The 10,308-nt window shown below is 37.3% G+C and overlaps 1 protein-coding gene across 1 annotated transcript; it reads left to right on the forward strand.

Moving 5' to 3' along the window:
- Window positions 1–504: 504 nt before the first annotated feature.
- On the forward strand, window positions 505–9,402 carry LOC104239207 (uncharacterized). The gene is made up of 5 exons (XM_009793781.2): window positions 505–806; window positions 983–1,117; window positions 2,423–2,530; window positions 2,931–3,026; window positions 8,997–9,402. Exons 1-5 carry the CDS (start codon window positions 669–671, stop codon window positions 9,159–9,161), a joined length of 642 nt encoding a protein of 213 aa, XP_009792083.1. The 5' UTR covers window positions 505–668; the 3' UTR covers window positions 9,162–9,402.
- Window positions 9,403–10,308: the final 906 nt, after the last annotated feature.

Consider the following 10,308-nt stretch of genomic DNA (forward strand, 5'->3'; position numbering starts at 1 on the left):
AAAAAGTTCAATACGGTTACATATTTGAAACTCTTTATTCTTAACATTTCATTTCAGCCTTTAAGATTTTCTTACTAGAGCAGCTAATGTTTTAAAAGTCTTTTTTACAATTTGATTCAATCAAATGCAGTCATTTTTTTTAATGTAATCATTTAAAATTTGTTTGCCTTCCCTTTTTCCAATCCAAATACACAAAAGGAAGTCTGGTGCACTATGCTCCTGTTATGCACGGAGTCCGGAAAAAGACCGGACCACAAGGGTCTATCATACGCAACTTTACCCTGTATTATTACAAGAAACTGTTTCCGCCGCTCGAATCCGTACGCCGATAAGCAGCTCTAAATAACATTCATTATGTTCGAGATGTTTTAAAACTATTTTGATTAATAAAAGTAATTTATATTTATCTAATAAGTAGCTCTAAATATATGTAAATTTTAATTTATTTTTAAAAAAATAATCAAGAATCAATATCCAAATGCACATTATTAATACTTGGGAATTGTCCTTGCCTTCCAGTTTCGAACTCTCTTTCATTTTCGTAGGTGTATGCGAGTGTAAAGGGGGAAAAAAAGGAAAAGAAAGGGGGGCAAAGGTGGAAATAAATCCCACTTCAGTACCATTTGCCGTCAACCTCCTCTTCATTCTACTTGTATTCGCCGCTCGCAATGGCTCTGCGGCAACAGCTGAAGAATGTGAAAACCTTGTTGCAGAAATGTGATGGAGGAGAAGTACCTTTGCACCATCCCTTATTCTACGCCGCTCAAGGTCTTCGATACCGAAAACTACAAGTCATTCTCACTACTGTAAGTTATTCTCTTTCACTTTTGCACTGACCCTTTTGCAAGTACAGAAGCCTCATTCTCTCTCTTTTCTGATTACATTTTTCAATATTATTGAACCAATTGTCACTGACCCTTCACCAATTACAACAATTTACACTGGCCCTTTTGTTCAATAATATTGATGTTTTACTAAGCAGAGCATAGACAAGCTTGGAAAAGCAGGGGAAACGGTGAAAGTAGCACCTGGGTATTTTCGCAACCATCTTATGCCCAAATTGCTGGCTGTACCCAATATCGACAAGTACAGGCATCTTATGGAAGATCAGCGAAAGGTTCGTTCCATTTGTACTGTTTGGTTTTAAATCTTGAAATTGCTCTGAATAGGATTATTTTGTTGCGAGAATTTGATATGTTGGTTCTTTTATTCTCCTGTCCTGAACTTGAATTTTGGAGAAATTTTGAGTATATGATATGTTAATGTACCTAAGAGGGGAATTTGATGTACCCTAATAAATAAAATCAAAAGCGTAAATAGGAGTCTATCTCCAATAAGCATTGGAGTAGGTCTCCACTAAAAAGGACGAAGAACACCCTAAATACAAAGCTCTCTTTCAGATATCCCATCAGAAAGGTAGGTCGGACTTGGTGAAAATTTGAAAGAGTTTAGACTTTTGGTTTTGGCCTCTTTTTTAGTACCCTAATTCTCTTTTTGGCTTTGATACCATGAAATAAAATAGAGAAAAGAACTTCAAGAGAAAAAATAAATAAAACCATGGTGCTACGAGAGATAAAAAAAGAGTGTTCTCTGATAAGTCTTGGTGGGCAGATTTACGTGATACCTGTGTTGACGGGAGGTAGGAGGTACTTGGTGGTATAGTCTTGGAGCGCACAAGTTGGCCAGGATATCACCGTCATTATAAAAAAGTCCCTTTGAATGGCTCGCTGCCTATTTAGTTAGTACTTTTTTATGTTTTGATTCTAGAACAGAACTAGAGATCCTGTCTCCCTCCCTTGAAAACTCCCCTTGATTAGCTCTCATAGTTTTGCTGAACCTGGCTATCTTGAAAATTGTTCTAGTCTTATGTTTCTCGTTTGTTTGAAGTACAGTTGCAATGCAAGCACTGTTCTGCCCTTGTCATACAAGTTTCCCATCTGCAAAAAAATAATATACTCTTTGTTATCAAACTACATCCAATAAAGTTATGCGAGATGGATTTCCCGCTTCCCATTGTATTTATTCAGAAGGAGAAAAAACTTTCTTTTTCTCCTCTGCAAATGTATTTATTCAGAAGGGGAAAAAACTCTCTTTTTCTCCTCTGCAAATTTTCGCTTTTTATTACATATCACAAACAGATATCTTAGTGCACCTACCGTTGAAAAGGCTGAGTATTTGGGACAATGATATGGATTTTCCTATGTTGAGCATGTGGCATACCCTTGCATGTTTTGCGATCAACACTGTGTAATAAACATTTGGGCGGTTGGCCTTCACACTTTTTCACACTGTAAGTGGTGCCATTTGTGAATAAAGTAAAATGAGCTTGATTTTCTCCTTGCTTTCTTTTTGCATATTAATTAAGTTCTCTTGAGATGCTGTATTCATCTGTTTAGTGTTTTAAATCTGCTGCCTCTACCAGCTTTACCAACGTGAGGAAGTTGAAGAGGTTAAAATAGTTCCAGCAACCAAGGAAGATAAGATGAAAGAATACCAGATGGCAGCAAACCGCCTGGATAGAACTAAGTTGGTCAGTGTCTTATGCTAAAGCTCTGTGGAATTTTTTAAAACAGTCTTCAGTAATGATTTTCACTAGTCTTTTATCATATCTCATGAAAATTGATCATGAACTTCTTACTCCCTGTCACATCCTGCTATTTTTTCCTGAAAAAGGATACAGAAGAGGAAAGTAAATCTACCTGATCATCTTTTATCTCACACTAACTGTTCATATTGGCGAACTAGCATAACTGGTAACTGGTATAGATTTGTTGTAACAGTGACTGAGTCGTGCTATAATTGATAGTGTTTCATAAGGTTCAAGAGTCATCCCTTCGTTCTCTTAACTATTTCAGATACATTTTTGGTAATTGGGCTATCAGTAGTTCTTCGCCTCTTTTTCTTTCATCTGAACTGCAATTTGTTTTCAGGTTCTTAGAAAACTCGCAAAGAAACCGTTGATGAAAGATGACAGTGGTAGGACTTTCATTCAGGAACCTATTGGAAAAGATGAAATTGTGGCTGAGGTGATACTTTGTCCCTAACTTGATGTCTATGTTCTCTTTTTATTTTTCCATTCAAAAATCTCGGTTGATAACCTTTGCCTTAAAAGTGATGTGCTCTGTAAAACCCGGGGAAGAGAAAATTTACAGTAAGTTCAGACTTGCGGAGCTTGCTTTTCTTTAGTGACAGCCAGGCAGCTTCTTTCTTCTCTTTTTTTTTTCCCTCTAAAAGGTGCTTATTGTCACTCTCTATGTTTTTTAATTCTTTTCTCTTTGTGTTATAACTTTTCTAAAATTTTGGTTTTACTGGTATTGTGCCCTAAATACCTTTTGGGGGACAAAAAATCTCTATAGTCTTCTTTATATCCCCCAGTGGGCCCCTTTTCCGAGTCATGTGTGTTGTTGGTAATTTTTTCTTCGTAGATTAAGTTTTTGGTACATAATACTGGGTTTCTCTAGGATATAGAAGTCACTTGGTGGACAAGGTAGTCTTTTTCCTCACTGGTTTCCAAATTTAGGTCGGCGAGGATTTAAAACCGGTAGTACATTAAAAACTCTAAATTTGCACTTATCGCAAAAAAGAGTTACAGTTTCTCTCAGCAATTCTGCTTTATGTTGGAGTATATGGAACACTGGAATAGGAGATCTTTTCATGATAGTGAGAACAATGTAGAAAGCATAAAGAGATCTTTCTTTTCAATTGTGCTTTTCATGATAGTGAGAACAATGTAGAAAGCATAAAGAGATCTTTCTTTTCAATTGTGCTTTTGGTGTAAAGAGAAAATACCATGCTGTATGAATAGTTGGCCACATTTGGTGGAAGACAATGTATGACTCAAGTAGAGTACATGCACATCTTATACATGTTTTTTTGACATGGATTTGGTGTTTATTAAACAATATTTGACGTATCAAAAAAAATTCTGTTCTGTAGTTCTAATCTTGGCTGTGATGTTTCTGGGATGGTTAGAGTAATGCCAGCAGTTTCTTATCTCTTCTTCCTTCCCCTTTTTATATTTTTCCAGTCCGAGCCTTGAGACTCAAATTCCATCACCGTTCAGTTTGTTCACTTGGCCAATCATTTTTCTCTTTCCCAATAATTGTAGGACATTAAGGTGCCCTTCATTACCTGTACTATTTTACCTGACTATGTGTATCAGCACCATATATGTCCACTACTCTCTTCCTTCTTTGCCAGTTCGTATTTCTATTTGCAACAAATCCTTACTCGTTTTGAAGTCCTTTGAGCTCAGTGCTCCTTTTCTGCAGAAAACCCTAAGATGGACCTTTGGAGTACCTTTTAGGATCTTGTATAGGATGCTATCTGAACAGACACTATACAATTATTGTGCAGAAGTGCAGTAGCCCATTATGATTTGCATCACAGTTGCTTTTGGGATAAAATAGTTTATTCTCTTTCTAATGTTCCTTAGTGACAGAATTTTGGATCCAAGATAGTCTACAGTTATGGTTTATATGTTTATTATGACTTATGAGTATAGTTGCTTGCTGGAAGCCATACTTAAGAGTTTCTCGTTGTTTCCTTTGCTTGAATCAGCTGGTCTCTCTAGGTTTGTTAATTCCTTTATTATTGACCTGGCTCCACGTTAATGTTTTAAAAGGAACACTGTTACTCAATGGCTAATTGGCTGAAGACAGTCAGGTGTAGCAAATCTGAGTTGTAAAATTTTGGCATGAGGCATTTGCATTTGCCTTTTTCTTAAGGCAATGTGCTTTAAAGGTTTTCCTTCTCTAATGAAAAAGAAGGATGTGTAAAGAAGTAATTTAGTTATTCATAATTTAGTGATCCAAAACATGGGTATGTATTAGAACTAATCTTTTTGGTATGGAGGTTCATAAAACTAATAAAATATGAAGGAAATAGTCTAAATTTTTCGTTTGGGAAACTACACTTAATGTTTTTTCTTCACTCTTGCAAACTGACTTTAGTTCCAGCAATCTCGGTTTGGACCTTTTTCTGTTTTATGTGTGGTGCCAAGTGAAAGTTACTTAAGGAAAGCCTATCCCTGTAACTAGGAATTTCTTACAGCTGCTACCTTGTTTTCTGTATGTGTATTGGCTTGCTGGTGGGATATGTTATTTGCTAAACTGAAAGCCTTACTATCTTAACTGTACATCTAGATCACTAGTTATTTGCTTCATCTTCTTGCTCTAAACTGTTTGTGGAAAGACTAGATATAGAAATCACTTCCAACTTTCTTTTCTTTCGAAATCTTTTCTGTGATTACTCTGTTAGGGGTTTAGTTTCGTAATTTGATGTCCACTTCTGATATTTTCCATTGAGAAAATAGCCCAGTGTCCGTCCTTATGACCGAGTGCTTGAAGACTACTCTAGTACATGGTGTTTAATGAATACTTGAAGTTCTCACAATCTATGTGTTGGAGTGTGTGACCATTTCATCTAAAAGCTTAAGCTGTTAGAGAGAGCATACTTTTAGTTATTTAATTGCCTCTTCAACACGCCCCCTCACGTGCGGGCGTCATTTTTTTCAATTGGCCAAGCACGTGAGAATTCATTTTTTTTGATAGGGTAAATTGTATTAATCAAAAGGGAGAGAACCGTATACAAGAAGTATACCAAAAAGTAGAGAATTTACATCAGAACATGATTCCCTACAAAAGACGCCCAATCTTCCATACAAATAGGGGCTATATGAGTGCACCAAAAAGCGATCAAAGGCAAAAGACTATTCTTAAGATGTGAAAATGGAGACTCAATCCCCTCAAAAGCTCTCCTATTTCTCTCCCCCCAAACTATCCACATGAGAGCTAACGGGGCGAACTTCCATGCCTTTTTCTTTCTTCTTCTACGGAACCCGGCCCAGCTATATAGCATTTCTTTTACAGTGCTTGGCATCACCCATTGAACACCAAAAAGGTTCATGATCGCCCTCCACAAAGCCGAGGACACAGGGCAATGCAACAAAACATGATCAACTTCTTCCCCCGAGCTTTTACACATATAGTACCAACTAACAAGAGTAATTCCCCTCTTTCGCAGATTCTCAGCAGTCAAAATCACTCCCCTCGCCGCTAGCCATGCAAAAAAGCACACCTTCGTAGGCGCCTTAGGAATCCAGATCGAGGAGTATGGAAAAGAGGCCTCCTCTCTCACCAATATACTCTGGTAAAAGGACTTTACGGTGAACAGACCATCGCCACGCAAACCCCATCTCCAAGAATCACATGATGGCTGAGGCCTGTCTTGCCCATATAGCAGTGTCAATAAATCTTGGAGCTCCGCAATCTCCCAATCTTGCATGTTCCTTCTAAATGAGAGGTCCCGTACTACCCCCCTACATGCTCCTTACGAATCTGTTGGACCATCAATTCCTTCTGGTTTGAAACTCTGAAGACGTGGGGGAAAGAGACCCTCAGAGTATCCTCTCCACACCACCTATGATTCCAAAAGCTGATTCTCCTTGCATCACCCACCCTGTAAGAGATGTTGCCACTGAAGGATTCTCAATTCTTCATGATGCTCCTCCATATGGTCTTGTGATTGCCTTGGTCCTCCAACCCCCTCCCGTGGAATCGTACTTTTCTACTATGACCTCCCTCCATAGAGCATGCGCTTCTACCCCGAATCTCCACGGCCATTTCCCCATAGAGCATGCTCTTCAAGAAGAAGAAGACTTCTTGTATTTCTGTGTGTATTTTTACATCCCATGAGATTAAGTACTTATACAATGACTCCTAAGACTAAATTAGGAAAGACAATAAATTACTCATTAATTGCAATTAATTATAATGAAGGAAAATATTCTAGAATCAATCTACTCCTACAATTAAGCTTGGAAATCTCTAAATCAATCAATAAAATGGGTGACGAAATGATCATACATTGTATTGTGGAAGATTTCTGGTGTAGTCCATATTCTTCATAATCGTGTTAGAAGAAAGTTAGAAGTAAATGGAGAATGTCTGTAGCAGAACTTACGGGTTTTAATCAAATGTAGACAAACATGCCTTTGGTGAGAAGTGTACGACATGTCAAGATATGGATATGACGTCATACATCTCGGTGCATTATTGGTGACTACTTGTGGGGAAGAAAAGAAAATAGAGAGAAACCAGATAAGCCAATTATTTTAATGAGCGATAATACTTTTTACCGCTACATTTAAGAAAAAGGAAGAAAAGGGAAAACCTTCAAGATGTGCGAATTTGAGAATCAAAAAGATGGTGACTTAGTATAACAATATTAACATTTTATTTAATTACTCTAACTTCAAGATAGGCAAATTGAGGAGCACCCAGGGCTTTGGTTTAGCGGTAACAGCTCAAGTTGTGATGTATGGATTAGGTGAACATCATGGGTTTGAGTCTTGCCACAATTAAAAATCTGGTATTTAAGTGGAGAAAGATAGAGGGACATATGCCCATTATCTACCGAGTTTCGAACCGTGCACCACAAACTGTCGGGGATTCTCTTGGTTGTCGAAAAACCAAAAGATAGGCAACTTGAGGATACGTAAGGAAGTCTCTTGTAAAATATTCTTCAGACATGGTGCATTTAAGCTCTTGAAGAGTTTTACTTGGAAGTAGGAGTTCCTAGGGTTGGATCCGTAGTGGTTTGTTATCTTTTTAGTTGTATGATGTATCCTTGACATGCTATCTTTTGGAGAACATCAGTGTTCCTTTTTTCTTTTCTTTTTGATAATTGGGAATGCCAATTTCGGTCATTGCAAACTTTACATTGGATAGAAATTATTTTGTGGGACCTATCTACAATGTCAAACGTCCAAAAGTATTTGGATGTTATTTTTACTTCCAATTCGCAATCCAAATCTTTATTTTGATTTGCACTTCCAATTAATAAACCCATATCCAATTAGTGATTACCAGAGGCGGATGTACGTGCATTGAAGCGGTGTCACGTGACACCGCTTTGTCGGAAATTTTGATTAAAACTGTTGCTGTAAATGACATGCGAACAGTAAATTTGTACATATTATCTAAAGTGACACCACTTGACAAACATTTAGGTGTTAGCTCAATGGTTAAGCCTTTGGTTAAGTTAGTATAGGTCCAGGGTTCGATTCCTGCATACGTGACCTTTTGTTTTTCTGAGCTTGCCTCTCTAAAAAAGAAGGGCTGGGGTTTCGAACCTCTGACCTCCCCTATAAAATAAGGAGTACAAACCAAAGTAAAATGACAATAATAATTTTATTTTTCACCTTGTAAACGCTCAATTCAGAATAATTACTTCATGAATTTGCAATATTTATTTGTGCTAGCTTGCTATTAGTGTACTCAGCTTCTCAATCTCGTCATCTCCCTGAACTCCTTTGGGTTATCGGCCATCAATTAATTGTGACACCGCTTACTGAAAGTTCTACGCACGCCCCTGGTGATTACCACAAAGTGTAGTGTCATGAAGAGCTGGTTTGAGGGGTTGTGAAATTTAAGGAGAATGTTAAGATGTAACACATCTGTGGTAGGAGTTTTATGGTTTGGACATTTGGTATTGGCATGGGCGCTTTCCATTGAGGAAAATAAGGACAAATTTTCTCCACAATGAAAGCAGTATCTACTGGGGATGAAATCTACCTCCTATTATGACCATGTGAGACCTGACTTGCATTAATAACTTAATGATAACAACTCGGCCAATATTACTGTCGGTTTCTGCACATACTATATCTGAGACTGATCTTGAAAATGACATATAGGAGATTGTGATATATGATTGACATGTCTCCTCCTTTCTCAAACAATTTTTCCTTTTTTGAGATGTCTCCTCATAATGTGTACCCCTCAGCTATGCAGAGCGCTTAGTTGGGAGGGGGAGCCGTATGTCCATTATCTTTTGATTCCATCATTTGATCGACAATATAGAAATGCACAATTGAAGATACTTGATTTGTTGGAAAAAGCCCCATTATTTTGATTTTCTGTTACACTTATATTGATAATACTCAAAAACGTAATACTAGTTTCATGCTTCCAAATTTCTTTCTGCTTTATCAGGTGGTGAGACAGCTCTCTGTTCATATTGAACCGGAACATTTGGTTCTGGATACGCCTTTGCATGTGATGGGTGAGTTTGAAATACCACTGCGGATGCCGAGGTCCATTCCTTTGCCAGAGGGTAAGGTTCAATGGATTCTGCAAGTGAAAATTAGGGGCAGATGAAGCGAACACTTCCAACATCTTATAATACCAAGTATCTGTGACAGAAGTTAAATGATCTCTGCCTTCGAATGTGATGATGGTCTAAGCTTTATTGTTCATCTGTAGTTTTAGCATAGATGGTTGTCTTTTGGCAGAAAAAGATAGCATTTTGTCCAGTTATTTGGACTTTTGGAATAACCTCCTGGAAATTTTTGGGATGATATGAGATTTTTATTACAATTTGATGGTCATTTGGACTGTTTGCCCTTTTCTTTCATCTGTGTATTCTCTGCAGTGCCACAGCTTTGATCAGTATGTTGTGGCGCATATATGGATTAATTAAAAGCATGCTAGATGCATAGTATTTATCATAATTGTCTTTCCATAATGTAACTTTCCTGCAAATTCCCGTTGCCAAAGTAGTCCAGCAATTGTCTTTATTTTCTTCTCACCTTTGGAACACAACTATATGTCTTAACACTCATACTTGGAGTTGGAAATTTCTTCTTCCTTGGATTTAAATTATATATATATTGACATTATTAAGAAGTGATAGTAGGTTAGTTATCATTTTATCAAATAATATCATAAAAATTTACATGTAATTACCTCTGTGCTCCACTTGTGCTGATTTCTGCAATAGTGTTTGTTTTTTCAGTAATCGGTTTCGTAATCCTGAATTCTTTTTTTTTTTCTATCCTCGAAAGGGAACACAAAGGAATTATCGCGATTGAAGATAGAAACTTTCATGTTAATTGTTCCAAGTTTCATGCTTGACTTTCAGATGAATTCATGGGTGTGTGGTATGATGGAAAGTATTTTCTGGAAAATGTTTTTTATTTTTTTTATGTTTAGTGGGCTTAAATATTTTGAAAAATAATTTTCTTACGGACTCATTTTCCTCCAATTGGACAAAAATATTTTTCCTACCAAGAGGATGAAAGTATTTTCTAACACTCTTTTTCAATCTTCCCCACCCTATTCCCACATCCACTGCCCCAACCACCCTAACTCCCCACTCTCTACCCACCCACACCTACCACCCCCACCCCCTCCCTCCTTCCCACCCCTATTTACTTAAACTATATATTTTAAGTAACCTCTACTCACTAATTAAAAACTAGAAAATAATTTTTGGAAAAAGTTTTCACTCAGCACCAAATATGGG

This window comes from Nicotiana sylvestris, chromosome 5, assembly GCF_000393655.2.
Source record: "Nicotiana sylvestris chromosome 5, ASM39365v2, whole genome shotgun sequence".
NCBI lineage: Eukaryota > Viridiplantae > Streptophyta > Magnoliopsida > Solanales > Solanaceae > Nicotiana > Nicotiana sylvestris.

What these genes read in the sequence shown, in the direction of transcription:
- LOC104239207 (XM_009793781.2), top strand. Translation starts at nt 669, where the DNA reads ATGGCTCTGCGGCAACAGCTGAAGAATGTGAAAACCTTGTTGCAGAAA. An exon ending in TTATGGAAGATCAGCGAAAG is followed by an intron (nt 1,118 to 2,422) that starts GTTCGTTCCATT and finishes TGCCTCTACCAG; the next exon opens with CTTTACCAACGTGAGGAAGT. An exon ending in AAGATGAAATTGTGGCTGAG is followed by an intron (nt 3,027 to 8,996) that starts GTGATACTTTGT and finishes CTGCTTTATCAG; the next exon opens with GTGGTGAGACAGCTCTCTGT.